Here is a 19,230-nt window from a genome sequence, read left to right as displayed (position 1 = left end):
CATTCCTTTAAGGCATTATGTCTCCAAAATGAATCCATGATTTGTATTTTATGTACTAACTGCTAACATTAATGCCTGATGATGTATTGATCACATTACTGAGTTACTAAAAATGAGAAAAGAACATTTTTAACCCTTGCAACAAAGGAACATGGGCATTTTTGGAGACTAGCTCACTTCCCATCACTCAAGAAAGAATTTCATTGCACATAATTATGGAAGCCATTGAAAGGTGATTAAAACGCCAAAAATGGAGATTACTCGAGTTATTGATAAACGCAATATACTTTTCGACAAAGTCCTATTAATTGATCATAATGATATCATGAAAATATTGCATGAATGATGAACCAATATATAGAGTGGCATGTAGTCTTCCTCCTTTTTAGCTCTAAACCAAATAGGAATTTTGGATTGAAAATTATGACTAACGTGATTAAAGAATTGCATCTCATTCCTTTGGGGCTTTATGTCTTGAAAAAGAGTCCTTACTTGTACTCTATGTACTAACTGCTGGCCTCAATACTTGTTGACAAATAGATCACGTGACTGAATTCTTATAAATGAGAAAGAAGATTTTTAGCCCTAGCAACAAAGGAACGAGGGCATTTCGAAGGATTAGCCCGCTTCCTATTACTCAAGAAGGAAATTTCTTGCACATAATTAACGTAGCCATTGAAAAATGATTAAGGGCCCGTTTGGTAGAGGAATTTGAGTAATATTATTTGTAATTTTTTGAAATACGTATAGATGAAAAAGTGTGTAAAAATGTGTATAATGTTATTTAAAATATGAAAATGTGAGTTTGAGCTTGCCTACCAAACAAGTCCTAAAATACCATAAACAAGATTGCTCGAGTTAATGAGACATAATAAAACTTTTTAGCAAAGTCCCATTAATTAATCATAATGATATTGTGAAAAATATTCTACGAATAATGAACTCATATATATAATAACAGAAACATAATCACCTTGATACTAAATAATCTTTGGCCACCTCAAAAATCTCATTTTGAATGTGTCATCTGTCCAAGACTCCTAGAACCCTAATCAATGATGCTAAAAAAAGAAAAAGAAAAGTCACATTTCTGGTATTGTACAGCTGCAAAAAAGGCATGACATTATTATTGTCTCTCTCTATCTGCTTCTCTGGACGGGCCCCTTGGGGGAGAGAGCCATATGACATGAGATTCCCCTGTTCCTCCTCGCATTAATTAAAATTTGGCGAGGGAAAGACGAAAGAAGGACGAAGCCGTTACGTTTCGTAGCGTTTTGTTGACGAACGGATAAAGAGTATTAAGCATACACGTACTTAGCACGCTTTTCCCTTTTGTCCTAGTCTCTCTGACATACCAGTCACGAGTAGAGAGAGAAACAGAAACAGAAACAGAAACTATTACTCTCTTCTTCTTCTTTTTTATTTTTTTATTTTATTTTTTACTTTTTATTAAAATCCAGAGCCAGATATTTTTATTACCAATTAATTATTTTAGAGAAATGTTAACGAATGTTCTTAGAGTATTGAATAATAATCTATTTAAAAAAATTTATTGAAAAAAAAAGTAATTAATATTTTGACAACTTTTTTCATTTTCCATAAAAGTAATGTCAAAACTTTCTTAAAATAAATTCTTAACTAATGTCTTAAGAGCATTTGTTAACACAATTCATTATTTTATTTTGAGAGTTTTAATCTATATTGTATATTTTTGATAATAACTTATTATTATCGGATTAAGATATTTATGTAAATGAAAATTAAACTCTTGTTTTATTGTTTTTTTAAGGATTGAGTTAACTGAATCTCACGTCAGCATTATTAATTACGTTTCTGAAACTGAAAGTTCAAAAAAAAAAAAAAAAAATTGTTTTTATCAATCAAAGTCCCTCCCTCCCAAAATACACGCTACCCACAAACCAAAACCAGTGGAGGTCAGTTTCGTAATTGGCTCACACTTGACGCGAGTCCCGAAGAATCCATGTCTCGACTTCCCTCGACTTCTTCTTCCATTTCATTTCCGCACTTCTCTCTCTCTCTCTCTATATCTCAGCTCTCGCTACTCACACTCGTCTCTTCACTCTTTCTTCACTTCGATCCCTCTCTTTCTTTTGTCTCTCTCTGCCAAACAAAACCTAAAAATCTTCGCCGGAGCTAAAATGCTCCGAACCACAGCGAACTCGAGCTCACCATGATCTCGCTCTCTCACTCTCAGTTAACCGAACCATGGAGCTCAACGAGCCGACGCGAGCTATGCCTTTCGACATCGACCTCAACGAACCTCCTCTCCCTTCTCCTCGTGCCTCTCACCTCTCTCCGCCTCCTCCCTCTCCGCCTCCGCCGCTGCCGCCGCCGCCGCCGAGCCGACCTCGCGCCGCCGTGCTTCTCGATATCAATGCGGCTCCGCCCATCGAACCCGACGCTGATCAATGCCTCCAATCCGTGAACTCTCGGTACTCATCTCTCTCTCTCTCTCTCTGTTTGTTGTTGTTTTTTTTGTTCAATTAGTTCAATTTTGAAATATCTCTCTCACTTCAAAGTTTCGATTTGGTAGCTGAGATAAATTTAGTAACTTTGACTACTAAAATTTCTATATTTGTATCAACACTCTTCAATAAATGCTAATTTATGAGAATTCAAGAACAAAGTAGAACGTGAAGTTCAAATTTTTTTTTTTTTTTAATTTCTGAGCTACTTTGTGCTATAGCTGCTTCCATTACTAGGGTTTATTAGAAAGGTTTTTTATTTTTTATTTTTTAAGTTTTGAAGTAGCATTTACATATTCAGCACCTAACGAATTTAGTAGATAATAGAGTTTAAAGCAGGCTAGTTACGTCAAGTTTTTACCTTTGCATGTATTATTTGCTCTGTGTTGCAATGCATTAAAATTATGAAGCATGGACATGAACACGAGACACGGGAACACATCAATTCTTGGAAATTAGGACACAACACAGTGGGGATACCACAGTTAATTAACTATAACAACTATCAAAATCTTTAAAAGCATATCTAAAATAAAAGGAATTCTTTTCCAATAAAAAAAAATATTATTTTTTCGCTCAATCCCCCATTTATGGTAGGCGCAAGCAATAAAAGGAATCTCATTTCAATGATATCATTCCAATCAGTTAAGGAATAGTTTGTCGCGTAGCTAGGTGTGGCTTTTTCGAGCAATCAATCAATCTGCTTATCACTTCCAACCAAGTCACTTTTGGGGGTGGACTACACGAGTCTTATGAAAGAGAGCCGGGGATTGAGAACACGCAAGCAGAAGCATCCCTGGCATGATTGACATAGACACGTGTCAGAATTGGACATGCTAGGGGATTTTTTAGCGTCCGTGCTTCTTAGATTAAAAATGTTTTAGTCACATTCTGAACAAAACTTTACATGTCTGACATAGACACATGTCGGAATTGGACATGCTGTGGGGGTTTTTTAGTGTCCGTGCTTCTTAGATTAAGAATATTTTAGTCACATTCTGAAGAAAACTGTACGTGTCTGACATAGACACGTGTCGGAATTGGACATGCTGGGGGGTTTTTAAGTTTCTGTTGCTTCTTAGATTAAAAATGTTTTAGTCACATTCTGAAGAAAATTTTAGACTTATTAATGAAAGTTAATTAGAAGGACCTAGTCTTCAACCTCTTTCTTATTAAGCCAATTCTGATACAGTAGTTGTCCTCTGGTGTAAATGACTTTCTAATGAACATGCTGATTTCCATATGGAGGGATGCAAGAAAATCTTAATGAATTGCCTTTGGTGTTCACTTTTGACTGCTGTTCTGATTGAATATTGTTGGTTTGAATGCTGCATATAATTGTCCTTGTCTGACTTGCATGTTTGAGGCAGTGGGTTTTTTTATTTTTTTTGGGGGGGGGGGGGGTTGTGGTTTATTCACGGTGTATATATTTTTCAGCCTTGAGTTTTTTTTTTAAATGTGTGAGTCCTTTAACAATTGATGGGTTACATGTCTTGTGGTTTGTAGAATGCAAGTAGTGCGTGATTCTTCTTTTATTGGAAACTCATTAAATGCCCCAGTGACATGTTCAAATTTGTTATATGTGGGGAATGAATTTGATCTTCTGAAGACACCTGGCAGTGTGAGACATAATGTTAGATCAGATTTTAAAGATTCGGTGCAGCAGAGACTGAATTTTGATGGAAATTTTACTGAAACAGATCTAGGCTCCAAACTAAAAGGAGGGCTTTGGGCTAGCGATACTACACCCCATAAAATACCATTCCAGAATCCAAGTGAGGCATATATGCAAGAACTGAGAGAATTTATTGCAGAAAATCATGGCATACTCAAGGATGGTTGGCGAGTAGAATTTAGCTATTGTCAGAATCGAAAAAAAATCTTTCCCATTTATTGTGCCCCAGATGGAAATAAGTTCCCTTCAATGTTTGATGTTGCCCGTCATCTTGGGTTGATACTAGACTGCCTCTCTGTAGAACCTGAGGGCACAAGTGATAGATTTGCTTTTTTGCGCAAAAGATTGCATTTGTGCCGGAGAAAAGAATCTATGTATTCAAAAGCAAAGAATTTGGAACGATTGCAAGAAAATTTGAGAAGTTCTCATGGAGAGGTCTCATTGGGCATTGGGACTGAGGTTAATCAGGCCTGCAGGTTGAAGGATAATTCAGGAACCACAGAGACTACATCATCAGAGGATAATGAAGGCTGTGCTGTTGGGCAGCTTCAGGTACTTTTAGACCAACTTATCTTTTATCCCATGTTTGTATTATTATAGTGTTAGAATTATGATGGTTATATTGGTAAGTTTATGGTTCATTTAGGCATTTAGCATCCTGTCTGACCTTATATTTTATTATAATACCATTGTAGGAAGGACTCCCAATTCAGTTTGAAGACTTCTGTATTCTTTCTGTGGGGGAGGTTGATCCCCGACCCTCATATCATAATACTAGCCAGATCTGGCCAATAGGCTATAGATCCAGCTGGCATGATAGGATTACCGGGTCTCTTTTTGTGTGTGATATCTTAGATGGTGGAGATTCTGGTCCAGTTTTCAAGGTTCAAAGATTTTCATGTTCTGCGCAGCCTATTCCTATTGGATCAACATTAATTTCCAAGCCAGGCTTTGGCTTACACAATGCTGAAGGCAAAGTGGAAAGTGATGATTCAACTGCTTTTGTTATAATTGATGATGATGATGATATAAATATTCAGATGATATTGTTTGATCATAGCCCTCCACAACTAGATCATGATATGTTAGCAGGTTCTAGGAATATTTCAAATGAAGTCTGCAATTTGCAGACAATGAATAGTTTGCAAACAGAGTCAAATTGCTTTCCTCAAAGTCCTAGGAAATATACAGCTGTGAACTCTGGGGTGATAGATAATATTGGTGAATTCTTAGTAGAAGGGAGATCATCAATTTCAGTATGGAAAATGGTATCTCAAACTCTAGCAGATGCTTGCCGCAATGTATACAAGCAGACTGGCTTATGTAAGTTTTGCTGCAAGGATGCTGTCCCTAGAATGTGGTCATCATGCTTGCACTCTGAGAGTAAAAAAGGTGATGATTCATTGGCTAAGTTTTGCTATATTTCTGGCCCTATTAACATCCCATGTTGTATTCAAAGTGATGATGAACTCATTACTACTTGTGAAGCACTGGTGAAGTGGTTAGACCAAGACCGATTTGGACTAGATATGGAATTTGTGCAAGAATTTATAGAACAGCTTCCTGGGGTACATGCCTGTTCAGAATATAAGTTCCTTAATGAAAGATGTGACATATCAAAGTCACAAACTGTTGGAAGTGGGTTTCTTCTTGTCAAAAGGAAGACTGGTATGCAAAGTGAGAAAGAAGCAGATGGTTTTCTCAAAGGCTGTAAAAGATCTAGGAAGCAGGCATTTGAAGAATCTGTCAAGAAAGATTGCTGTCCTCCTGGCAAGCCAGTTAGCTTAAAGCTTCCTGCTGATTTAATTGGTGATGTTCTTCAGGTATGGGTTAATGCTAGTTTTAAGTATCATGGAAACCTGTAGAAATTATAGGTTCATATACTTACCCTGTTCTATTCTACTTGTTCAGTCTTGGGAGTTACTTTGCCGTTTCTCTGAAGTTTTAGGGCTGGAGGAACCTTTATCATTTAAGGAACTTGAAGAGGAACTTATAAATGGCTATTCCTTTATTACTAGGAGAACTTTGACGAAGGTTCACTGCTCACTCCTAAAAGTGCTACTAGGTGAACTGCAGGTCAAGGTGGCAGCATTTGTAGATCCTAATTCTGATGTTGTAGGATCTAAGTTTAGACGGGGAAGGAAGAAAGACGCAGACTACCTGATTTCTGTCAAGAAATCCATGCTTGACATGCTCCCAGTTGATGAACTTACATGGCTAGAATTAGCTCGAAGGTACATTTTAACTGTTTCATTCATTCATGGTAACCTTGACTCTACGGAGATCATTGGCCGTGAGAGTTGCAAAGTGTTGCAGTGTTTGCGAGGTGATGGTGGACTAATCTCTGATTCTAATGTGGAAGTGGCTGGAAGAGAAGCAGATACACTGGTAAGATTTGCCGTTTGTTTTGTAATCTACTTGCAATAATGTTTTATTTGTTTCTTTTTAAAAGACGAGTGTTTTAAAATAATTTGAAAAGGCACCAATGAGCTCTAGCTCAACTGGCACCTCCTCCCCTTATAAGTTCTAGGTGGAGGGTGTGTGTGTGTCATATACCAATCAAAATAATAATAAAATTTTAAAAAAGCGATTCCATGAATTTTAATGCTTATTTCCTCTAATATTTCTCTGCAATCTCATCACTGGAATAGCTCATTTTGTAATTTGTGATTAAGATTGTGGATAAGTAAGGTCAAATCCAACTATGAAAATATGAGCTATTAAATGGGAATTGTGAATTTGAAATCGAATGAGGTTTGATTATGTTGCACTTACATGCCTATGTGCTTGATGACTGTTGAAGTTAGTTATTTATTTTGGGTTTTTTCACTTTTTTTTTTCCTTATGTTGAATTCATGAACTCTTTCTCCCATTCTTTTTTTATTGTTTTTAATATATATATATATATATATATATATATATAAAATGTTTGTATGTCTACTTGCATTTGGTACAATCTAGGTTTTATTTTGGTTTCTGGTTCATGCTCCTAAAATTGTAGAAGATGCTCATTAGATAGTGGTGCCCTAATTTTTGTTATTCTCAGCTGCTTGCAGAGGCTACAAAGCAAATCTTTGGCTCAGCACACACTGTCGATAATGGTTCAAGTGTTGAACACAACAAGTCTGATACAATTGTTGGTTGCAAAACAGTTAAAGTGAATAATGGTGAAACTCCTGAGTGGGCCCAAGCTCTGGAACCTGTTAGAAAGCTACCCACTAATGTTGGAGCTAGAATTAGAAATTGTGTTTATAGTGCTCTGGAGAAAGATCCCCCAGAATGGGCAAAGAAGGTACTGGAGCATTCAATAAGTAAGGAAGTTTACAAGGGAAATGCTTCAGGGCCTACCAAGGTACTTACTACTCATTTCTTTCTATCAGAAATTTCAGAATATGGTATTTAAAAATTTTATTTCATAAATTAAAATGGAGAGTTATTGTTTCCATTGTGTCTAGCAAGATGAATCAGTCAAAATTTCCAAATCTTAATGTCAACATGGCAATTTTTGAGTTCTTTAAGCTGCAGCTAAAGGAATGATAAGATGTTGCCTTACCAGTAGGGTCATAAATTTCACTTTAATTTGTTATGGGATAACTGGAGACTATTAGGCACTGTCAATTATTCCTCTAGCATCATCTCTAAATATGCTCCCCACTTCATGCGTTTGGTCATATTGAAGTTAGTATCTCTAATAATTCATTGAATTTTAAAGAAATCCCTGCTCTCATTAACCTTTAGCTTATATCTTTGTTAAGCTAAAGACATTTAGAGTAAAGATATGTTATTTTATACGAGGAGAAAACCCAAATCCAGAGGAAGTGTATCAAGCTATCCTAAATTATAATTTAAAACTTAAAAGATCTAAAAATTTAAACTAAAGACATTTATATGGAGCCTTACGCCAAACTCAAGGCTTGTTATTATTGGTTGGTTGCAGAAAGCTGTGCTTTCAATACTGGCAGAGGTGTGTGGTGAAGACCTGCAGCAGAAACCCAATAGAAAGAGGAAAGACAAGTGTGTTAACACTGTATCTGATGTGATTATGAAACAATGCCGAAATGTGCTTCACCTTGCCGCAGCTGCAGATAAAAAAATGGTTTTTGGTAGTGTGCTTGGAGGATCACTTAATATTTCTGATGACGACGATGATGAGGGGCTTCTTCAATCTCCTTCAATATTGTCACGTCCTTTAGACTTCAGAATTATTGATATGAAATTGACTTCTGGGGCATATGGTGGATCACATGATGCTTTTCTTGAGGATGTTCGAGAGGTTTGCTCTATGTTACTTAATCTATTTGGCTCTATGATTTTCAATGTCTAATTTTAATTTTTTTAATTTTTTAATTTTCTGCTGTTGCATAATTCATTCCCAGTATGCATATATGTCGGAAAAAAGGCTATTTCCGTTATACTTATACATTGCAAGAGCTTGCCTTAGATCCTGGATAAAATTGATTGAACACGTGAAGACGTTCTATGAACTCGGATCAAGAAAGCATAAATCCCAACTGTTTGGTTCAAATGCATTTGACATAAAAAGAATTTTAATGGCCAAGAGAGTTGAGTAAGTTGTGATTAGTTCAGATGGGATCGTGGTGGGTTAATTTTTAATGTATAATAAAGGCATGATGGTAATTTATTCTCCAATCTTCCACTTTGCCATCTTCTATACCAAGCACACATGGTGGAAATCACAAATGTTTTCTACCCTCACAACCAAATAGGTCTAAATGTAATTCTTTTAACTTGATCCTGCTTCAGTGTCACCTTAGAAACTGTCTTACTAAGACACTTGACACAACATGGATAAATATTCTTCTTACATAATATTACTTAAAGCAAAAAGATTAAATAAATATATATTTAAAAATTTAAATTAAATATTCACAATTTAGAGAAGATCACGATGATACTTGTATATAATTTGCCTAGTAAATGATTGACAGGCGTAAAGATCGTGTCTTTCTTCTACATAAAAAAAAAGGATAACTAGGTGTGTGCGTGTGCGCATGTGTGTGTGTGTGTGAGTGTGTGTGTGTGTGTGTAAAGTGCAGTTATTGTGTCTGAAATGTATTTCATATCTAAAGTTGCAAGTTTTTGTATCTGCTAAGGTGTGCCATATGACCCATATCTTGCAATTCATTTACCCCAATAATTTCTCTCAGTTACTTAAGGAATAGCAACTTTCTTGCCTACTCCACAAAGAACGGTGGGGAAGGAGAAGATAGCAAAATTCTTCATGATTCTGAATCACAGTAAATGTGTTTGGAGCAAGCAGCAATTTGTAATGTTGACATTCTATTTACTACATTCCACATTTAACTATGTCCTCAAGTTTATTTAACTTTTATTAGATAAAGATATAATAACTTTTGATGTGGGATCCAAAATGCTCAGAGCTTTGCGTGAAAATTTCTTAGTTTCTTGTTGACAATTAAATAGGAACTTCATTTTCTCAGATCAATTGTATACTTCCTGTGTGCTTGGGCTATGCCTTTCTTTTTATTTAATAAAATTTGTTACATATTAAATAAATAAAAAGGTTCTCACTGTGCAACTTCTCTAACCATATGGCAACATACACACACAGAGAACACTACCACCACATGAAGCAAGTTTGTGAATTCATTTTTTCTTTTTATCAAAATGTATTAGGTTGGTTTATTTATTATTTATATATTATTTTTATTTTTATTTTTATTTAAACTTTTGCTGCCTGCATCATCTAATGCTTCATCATTCAGAAGAAAATCTTAAGCTAAATCTTTTGGTACATGATACATGCAAATGTGAAGTTCATGATCTTATCTTCTTTGGGCAGGTTTGGCGTAACATTCGAACTGCGTGTGGAGATCAGGCAGATTTGATCCATTTGGCAGAAACATTATCCCAAAAATTTGAAGTACTTTATAAAAAAGAGGTTTGTTGGTACCGTTCTGCATCTTTCCCTTTTCTTTTCAGTTCGCTCACTATTAGTTTTCATGTCTAACTGATCCATATATATAATCATGTCTTAACAAAACTTCCACTATTGCTCCTTGTTATTTGGGAGTTTCCAGTATTTCACAAGCAAAATTCTTTCATGTTATCATATATTGATTGATGTGGTGTATTTGGTGAGAACAAAATGCTAGAAGCTTTGAGGTGGACAGTCTATTCTCGAGTTTTAAGTCTTTTTTCTTTCATACTCTCCTTCAATGGAGTTTAATTCTTTCATCTTCTTCTTGTTTTTTACTCCTTGTTTTACTTGATCATTGTAACTTTGGTTCTTGATTTTTGCCCCTGTAGTTCATTTTTAGTGTACTTGGGTTGGTTCTGTTTTTTTAATAAATTTTTTACGTTACCTATCAAAAAAAGAAATTGTTCATTTCCAAAACATATTTGCTTACTTTGTTGGGAAATTAATTTGACAACATGAATTTGCAATAAAGGATGAATATTTTTATGGGTTTGTCATATAAGATGTAACAAAAGTGTGCCGATTCTTTTTAGCTCCCTTTTTCATGAAGCATTATGCTGGCACAAGTTACTACTCCTTTATCAAAAGTGAGCCAAGTGACGTAGGACAAATTGGGAAAATGTATCTATGTGTGCTTGTGGTGGGTTTAAGGTTTTGATAGGTAAGAGAAAGGGCTTGATTTGGGGTTGTAAGGAAGTGGTAAAGGAAGGAAATTCATGGTGCTCAGATGTTATATAAACAGTACCCATGAATAGTATCATGAGAAAGATAAGAAGAAAATAGAGATTAAAGGAGAAGAGATAGTAAAGGGTAAAGAAGAAAGATCACACTAGGGCACACATGCTTTTTGCAACCAAATACTTAACACTTACTGTTTAACTGTCTTGTTGCAGTACAACAAACTTTGTAGCCCTTCAATCTTCACTTTTCCTAATAGAATTAGAACTACTTTGAACAGTAAATCCAATCATAATTGAATTGAACCAAATCCCTCACATAAATACCCATGAATTAAATATACCTATTAATAAAATAAAACTCAAGGCCCACAACTATGACCCAAAACCGACAATTACAGAATCCTGAAAATTTGTCACCCTAGAAAAACCAAATAAAACATAAAATAATGTACTAAAAACCTAATTAACCACCAAATTCATTTATTCTTGGGCTTTGCCTTAAGCTTAGGCTTCCAAAAAGGATATATTTTCTCTATCAATGCTATGGTTACGCCATCACCAAGTTGTATGTTATTCTTACTCCTGAAGTGAATCCAAAACTTGCATCATGAGGAAGAAGTAATGGTTTTGAATCTTCAAGAGTTATTTCATGAGGAAGTCATGCAAAATTTTAATCTTTTAATATTAGGGATTGTCACCATTTTTTGTGACAACACATACATCATAGATAAGTGATTGAGCAATGCTACAACTGCTACAAGTCCTGTGCAAACTGATATGGCATATGCATATCTTAGCTATTGAAAAACTAAATTGCCATGTCAGGTGTTTATTCATTTTAGTTATAAAAACCCAAAAAAAAAAAAAAAAAAACCCTTGAACAGAAAAATCTTCAAAAATCCCCCAATTTGCACAATCTTATTCCAGAGTTCCTCCTCCAATCTCGCCAGCATCAATACTGAATCTTTGCTCTCCGGCACTTAGATCTAGAAAATTTGATTGTCAATAGAAACAACTAATACTAGATGTTACAACTCCATTCTCATCAACAGCTAATCTAGCATGCAAAACAAAAAAGAAGGTAAGCAACCTGAGAGTGCTCAATACTCCTTAACCCAAACGTGGAAGGTATTGAGACATATAAGCTGTGTTTTAGTTCAAAGAAGGCAACATCATAGAATGATTTATCAGTTATGGAGGGTTAATAAACAATAGATTTTACTTTGTGTCATTGATAAGTATGTGAAGCTTCCTGGCTTATTGTCAGATATGCACAACAGAAATTGACAACCTCCCATGATGTGCAAGCTCTAGACAGATTAGTGTAATTAAAAGGGAAAGTTCCTACTCAATGATGCAGGGATCAGAGAAAAGGTTGAAGGTTGGTGCCAGTAGTGAGAACAGATGATATGGACAGTCAAGTTCTCTAGATATAGGTACTGGAGAAAAGAGATTCAAGATTGGTGCCAAACATGAGAATAGAGGTGGAAATCTGGATCAGATTGTGCAAATTGGGATTATCTAAGATTTGGCTGTTTAGGGGTTTTTGAAAAAAAAAAAAAAACTTTGGCTGTTTAAGCTTTTACAACTAAAATGAATAAAATCTGACATGGCAATTTAGTTTTTTAATAGCTGATGTGGCATGCTACATTAGTTTGTAAAGGACTTGTAGTAAAATTTGTAGTGGCTGTATATACAAGGCAGGAATCCCTAATCTTGTGCTTGTGGCTAAGTGAGGCCAAGATCTTCTTTTTCTTTTTTTCCTTTTATTTATATAAAGATTTACCTACACAAAATCACCTAAGCTTTATGTCATTAAAGCATAATCTTGTTAGCCATTCCACTATTTCTGGAGTAAAATTTCTCTGTAAAGCATTGATCAATATGTTGTCACTTTTAATGCAACACTTCTTTTGATCTTCTGCTAGTCCTTAGGCTGCAAGGAATACCCAGAGATTCTGTTGTCATGACAAACTTGGAACTGCTTTGAAGATTTAGGACAATTGTACCCTGCATTCTTGTTTACATTGCCAATAACACATGATGAGAGAATTGAAAAGATTGAATTTTAAAACAGGTTGGGATAGGGATGACTCTTGCAAAATTCCTATTTTCTTCCACCTCCCCTCTTAGAAGTTAAATGAAGCATAGGGAATTAATTTACATAAAAATTACTTCTGACAATAAATAATTTTAGATAGAAACAGATTTACATAGACTGGTCTCTACATGTAGCTTAGGCAAGAATATTATGTCTCTTTTTCCCATTGTTCCTTTCTGTATCTCCTTTTCAATAACACATCATAACTATGAGGGCCACATGAACAATGGTTAAAATTCCTTTCCATGTGATCCTGATGGGTGATAAACGACAAAACAACTTGATTCACTCAACTAACCATAGAGAGTGTAATCCTCAGTGCTGCATTTTTTCTGGGCCTTCAGTATGTACTTGCCTATTGTTGTCTTGAGTTTCTTGCTTTGCCTACACACACACACACGCACACACACACACACACACACAAGCTAAAAATAATTAATTGGCCTTGAATTTATGCTGATGACAGTTTGCTTCTAAAGGGTGTAGAGGATAGTGACCAGGAATTACTGATACCTTTAACTTGTTGCTTGCTGATTGGTTGAAAGCATAGCTTTCCTTCTCATGCAGTCATAAATTCACTTCTTATATAATTTACCTTTACACATTTTCCAATCCAGTTGGAGCTTTAGCATGGTTAATATCCACTGCAGGTTCTCAATTTTGTCCCGAAACTTGTGGATAATGAAACTGGAGGATGCTCAAGTGCTGAAGCAAAAAACAAGATGGGAGATATTAATGAATGTGCAAGAGAGAATCCCAAGGCTCCTTCAGATGAGGGTGTTTGTAAATTGTGCGGTGTGAATAAGGATGATAAGAAAGTGTTGTTGTGTGATATGTGTGATTCGGGGTATCATACATATTGCTTAAATCCTCCACTTGCCAAAATTCCTCATGGAAACTGGTATTGTCCTTCTTGTGTTACTGGTAATTGTTTCAGTCAAGGACCTTCACAAAGTACTGAGGTAATTAGCAGGTTCCGGAAAAAGAGATGTCAAAGAGAATTCAATCACAGATTTCCAAAAGCTCTGGCCCATTTGGTAACCACAATGGCGATGAAGGAGTACTGGGAATACACCATAGAGGAGGTTTGTCCATTGGTCCCTTTATATATTTTTACTGCCTCAAATTGATTTTTGATAGGCCCTATTGCATTTGTAAGTTACATATTGAATGTATGCCATCTAAGTAGTGGCTCTTTGATCATTGCTTTTTCTATTGAAAGCTTGGATTTTTTGAACTCTTAACCCAATACAGGTAACCAGTATAGTTACTGGGTCTTTTTCTGTGTGTATGTTGCATATACGTTCTGCCATTTCTCGTTTAGACAAAAGTAGAATGATGATACAGTACATGGTCCTCAGTAATAATATAAATTTAAGAGCAAAGAGAGATTGATGGTTTAATATCTGATCTTCAGAAACTATATAGTGATTATTTCTCTATTTTCATTTTGTGGAATTGAGCTTCCAATGTCAGCACATGGTGGATGTTTCTGGTCTAATTAAATATGTTAGATTTAGTCTGAAGGTTTTGTTTACTACAAGCTGCATTATATTTGTAATTGGTTATGTGTGTTAGGTTTATCTAAGTTGTTATTGTTCATATTTATCATGTTAAACTTATTCTGCTCCTATCTTGGTTGCAGAGGATTCTCCTTCTAAAGTTCTTGTGTGATGAGGTGCTGAACTCTGCTAAAATTCGGGAACACCTAGAACAGTGTGCCTCTATGTCTGCTGATTTGCAGCAGAAACTGCATTCACTATCTTCAGAATGGAGAAACCTGAAGTTCAGAGAAGAAGTTGTAGCAGACCAAGTGGGGAAAGTGAACCAAAGCACACTTAATGGTGTTGGAAAATCTGTAACGGAAGAAGTTGCTATAGTGCGTACAAGTTATCATAAATTGATGGGGCAACTACTTGGTAGAAGCAGCTGCATGTCACCCTTCTCCACTAATATGAATACTTTGGAAGATGGATTAGGGTGGCCTGTGCCAAATGATTCCAGTAAACAACCATGTTGGTTATATTCAAAAAGCAGTTCAGAGAAACATTCTACCAGTAGTGGTAGTCAAATTGTCAAGATGCATGATGTTGAATTTCAAAAAAATCAACTATCTTTTGGTAAGAATGGATTTATATCTGAGAATTCTTTATGTCGTATGATGCCTTCCAGTGAAAAAGATACATACAGTAGGCAAAGCATGCTACCCTTTTCCATTCCTCAACAACAGAAAGATAAGCCTAGAGGAGCGAATGTCACATGGAGTAATTTTGAAGGAAAGCAGGACTTGGAAAATGGCAGTGTTGATGGTTCAAGGGTGCCTTATTGTGAATTTCTAAGAGGTCATCTCTCATCAGATACCATTAGAACCCATGTAGCTGAACATGTACATGCAGTGCACATTAACAATGGGAATTTGTTTCCCAGCTATCATGGCATCATTCAACCTGCTGTGAATGAATCACAAGCCAAGAACCTCAAGGCAAGCTTCCTCAAGAATGAGATTACTGTTTTGCAGGATTCAATTGCCTGTCTAGAATCACAATTTCTGAAGGTATCATTGCGGAAGGATTTTCTGGGCAGGGACTCTGCTGGCCGGCTCTACTGGGGCTTTTCCTGGCCGGGTACGCCTCCATGGGTAGTTATTGATGGGACTATGTTAGTGCTGCAAAAGAAAATAGAAAAACAGGAAACTTCATTGCCTGGCAGTTCAACTTTGAGATGTCCTTTTGGAAGTGGGAGTGTTTTGAGTTCTGAAGGACTTGACGTATCTAATCCATATATGTCCGTGCACAATGATAGCACAACTTTTCCATGGATTTCTTTTCAATCTGACACTGAAATTGAAGAACTAATTCAATGGTTGAGGGATACTCACCCACTAGAGGGAGAACTATTAGGTGCTATCTTACAGTGGCAAAATATAAGATACAAGGATTCCAATGAAGCAATAAATTGTGTTCAGGGTGTGGATCAACCAACTTCGTCAAGGCCCGATAACAGTGAAGAACTTGTAAATTCTAATGCTATTGGGGCTTTAATTGTACTGGAGAAGAAGTTTGGTGCTTGCTTGAAATCAGAATCTTCCATTCCTATGAAGCAGAGTTGGAAGGCAGAAGTAAAATTTTCAGAGAAAATGTGCCGATGTGATTGCCTAGAACTCATATGGCCTTCTAGATGCCATTGCTCCTCATGCCACCAATCATTCTCCACTAGTGAGGAACTCAAGCGGCATGACAATGGAATGTGCCATCCAAGTGTGCCTACCTCTGTGAACAAGGTGAATGGTAGTGTCTTGAAGGGGAAGGGGATGATGGTGACTGAAACCTCACTGGGGGAGTGCTCTAATGAAAAAGGTCTTGGTAGAGTGACGGGAAGTGTAATGCATGAGGTTGGGGTTGAGTTTAATAAAATTACAGAGGAGTTGGCTTGCCCATTTGACATTGAGGAGATAAGTACCAAGTTTATCACTAGAGACTCTAATAAGGAATTGGTACAGGAAATAGGACTTATTGGTTCAAATGGTGTTCCATCATTTGTACCAAGCACATCTCCTTTCCTGGATGACCCCACCTTAAAGTTAGAGCCTTCTTGGAAAAATGAGGGGAAGCGAGGTGGTGATTCCAAGAACATAGAAAATCAGCTGCAACATTCAGTGGAAGGGAAAATGAAAATCAATGGGAGACAAGGCAAATTTTCCATTAACTCAACTAGAAGATTTGCCAAGAATGGAAAATTTGAGGGATCTATGAAAGGAGTTAAATCTTCTTTCTTGAAAAATTCAGATCGGAGGGTTGAGAGCTGTTCCATAATTTGTGAATCTTCATCAAGACCCATTATTGGCAGGGCAGTTCAGCTTCTTAGGCAGCTCAAAATGAACTTGCTCGATATGGATGCTGCCCTTCCCGAGGAAGCTCTGAAATCATCAATGGCTGGTTTGGATAAAAGACATGCCTGGCGTGTGTTTGTTAAATCTGCCAAGTCGATAATGGAGGTTAGTCAATTTCTCCTCTTCCATTAGGGAAATATTATTCCCATGCTAAAGCTCGAGGATGTATTTTAAACGGTTTTGGCTTACCTCCAGTACTTTTTAAACTGGAATCTCCTTTTGTTTTAATGAGAAATTACCACATCACTCACTAACTAAATAAAAGGTAGAGATTAAAACTCAATACCACTTACCATTGTTATTTAAAATAAAAGGAGATATTCGGTTAAAAAAAGTAATGGAGGTAAGCTAAATTATTTAAAAAGACATGTATTTTAGAACCAATTCCATATTTTAAAAAGTTTGTCAAAAAAAAAAATGTTCTTAGGTGGCCAACTTCCATTATTCACCAACCACACTTTTTTCTCTTCCAAGGAAGTCTAGAAGCACAATAAAATCTCACAACACTTTTGTTTTGTAGTGGGTCCCATATAATATATTTTTTTATTCTAGTTTATTTTAGTTTGACTTATGTTGGGCTGACACCTCAGCTTGTTGTGAAAATGTTGTTGGCTTTTGTTGTATCCGTAGAACTTTTTTTTTTTCCTATTGGGCCAGAGCCAAACACCCTCCTAGTGTCAAAGTTTCATAAGCTAGGCTGCTATGTAGCATGTTATCAAATCTCTCCAATAAATCATTTTTTCCCCTGATGCAGACAGTTTAGAACTGTGTGATTGTAGTATGTTTTACAACACCATGCATGATACAAAATTACGTATCAGTACCCACCATTGACATTACTGTACCTCCTTGTCTTACTCTTTCAGATGGTTCAAGCAACAATTGTATTTGAGGAAATGATAAAAACCGAGTACCTGAGGAATGGATGGCAGTATTGGTCATCCCTCTCTGCTGCAGCCAGGATTGCTACCATCTCCTCACTTGCTCTTCACATATGCACCTTAGATGCTGCCCTCGTTTATGAGAAGCCTTTGCCAAGTTCCAGTTCTACTGTGATTGAAAATCTGGGCAGCGAATCAGATATAAAAATTTTGACTTGTTCAAATCCTTTAGATACTCCAAAGACAGGGTGCAAGCCAGTCCAGAAGACTTATGGTGTAGATTTAACAGATAATGCCAACCCAAGTAGCAAACGAAGCAAGAAAAGGAAAGATTCAGGGGGATGAGTATGGAAAGATAATTACAAACACCCCCCCCCCCCCCAAAAAAAAAAAAAAAAAAAAAGGGGAAGATGGGCTTCTCTTCATTTGTGAAGAAACTAACTTACCAAGTTGTCTTGGTGGCATGTAAAGCAGAAGCATGCCTAACTGTTTAACGGTACAATAAATTCTTAACCTCACTGTGTCATAGCTAGTAAATTAGGTATAGGATAGATAAGACAGGCAGGTGAAAGTGTTGCTTTTGCTGCCTTCTGTGTAACTATAGAGCTACTTGACACACTAACTTGGATCAAAAAGCAGACGCCATTGGGTGTTGTTAGGGGTGGTTGATACATGCTGGTGTTATGAATTGAGCTAGTACAATTGCAGTTTGAGACAAGTTTCTTAGAGCTTGAGATATATGTTTGATTAGAAAAGAAACAAAGAAATGGAAGAGAAAGAGGCACAGAAGAAAGATATTTGGAGTCGTCTGCTGAATAGTGAGACCCACATTCAATGTATGTAAGAAATTAATATATGTAAAAGTTATGTGAAGGTAATGAAACTGATTAGTTATCTTCTCGTATTTCATTCTTTTCTACACAAACACCTCTACTATCTTGCTTGGGATTCATATTCCTTAATTTTTCTCTTGTTTAGTAGCCGTTCTCAATTGACAGGAATGGGGGTTTTGCACTCACTTGTGTGCACTGGTTTTTATGCTCAAAGCGCGCTGGTTAAAACCAGATTATGTTATTAACTACAGGTTTCCATGAGGTCTGGTTGGGGAAAAATCGCAGAGCAAATGAAATGCAACACTGAAATTTGACCACTGTTGACTGGATTTTCAAAAGAATTGAATTGTTGGAATTTCAACTGCTATATTTTGCACGCTAGATGTTTTCCCGTTGTGGTGTGCTGATTCTCTGGAGAAAGCTGGTTCGGACTCTCTCATGGCTATTCGCTGACAAGCTGACACAATCGAGCCACAAACAAGATTGTAGTAAAACCCTTGGGAGTATGCTGCCATTGTAAGCGCGCACAGTACCCAAAAACCTCATCTCATGCTAATGTTAAGTTACGTCTCAATCAGGGCTCAGCACATACTAGCAACTCTTTATAATGAGCACTGGCCTTGCACCTTTTCTTTTCCCCCATTTTCAGACTTACAAGATCATATTCAAATTATGGACTTGGATTGTACAGAAACATCCCACAAAGGCAACTATAAATTACAT

General features: G+C 36.4%; 1 protein-coding gene across 2 annotated transcripts; it reads left to right on the top strand.

The window, feature by feature from the left end:
- Positions 1-1,912: 1,912 nt before the first annotated feature.
- On the top strand, positions 1,913-18,583 carry LOC142628023 (methyl-CpG-binding domain-containing protein 9-like). 2 transcript variants are annotated; one of them, XM_075801954.1, is made up of 10 exons: positions 1,913-2,453; positions 3,993-4,713; positions 4,857-5,984; positions 6,073-6,549; positions 7,208-7,513; positions 8,099-8,434; positions 9,986-10,084; positions 13,555-13,989; positions 14,550-16,898; positions 17,660-18,583. In XM_075801954.1, exons 1-10 carry the CDS (start codon positions 2,227-2,229, stop codon positions 18,017-18,019), a joined length of 6,438 nt encoding a protein of 2,145 aa, XP_075658069.1. In that variant the 5' UTR covers positions 1,913-2,226; the 3' UTR covers positions 18,020-18,583. The 2 variants fall into 2 exon arrangements, with proteins under 2 accessions (XP_075658069.1, XP_075658070.1); XM_075801955.1 differs by having other exon boundaries at positions 2,311-2,453; positions 4,187-4,713.
- Positions 18,584-19,230: the final 647 nt, after the last annotated feature.

This window comes from Castanea sativa, chromosome 3 (assembly GCF_040712315.1).
Source record: "Castanea sativa cultivar Marrone di Chiusa Pesio chromosome 3, ASM4071231v1".
NCBI lineage: Eukaryota > Viridiplantae > Streptophyta > Magnoliopsida > Fagales > Fagaceae > Castanea > Castanea sativa.
This window is presented reverse-complemented; position numbering and strand designations above follow the sequence as displayed.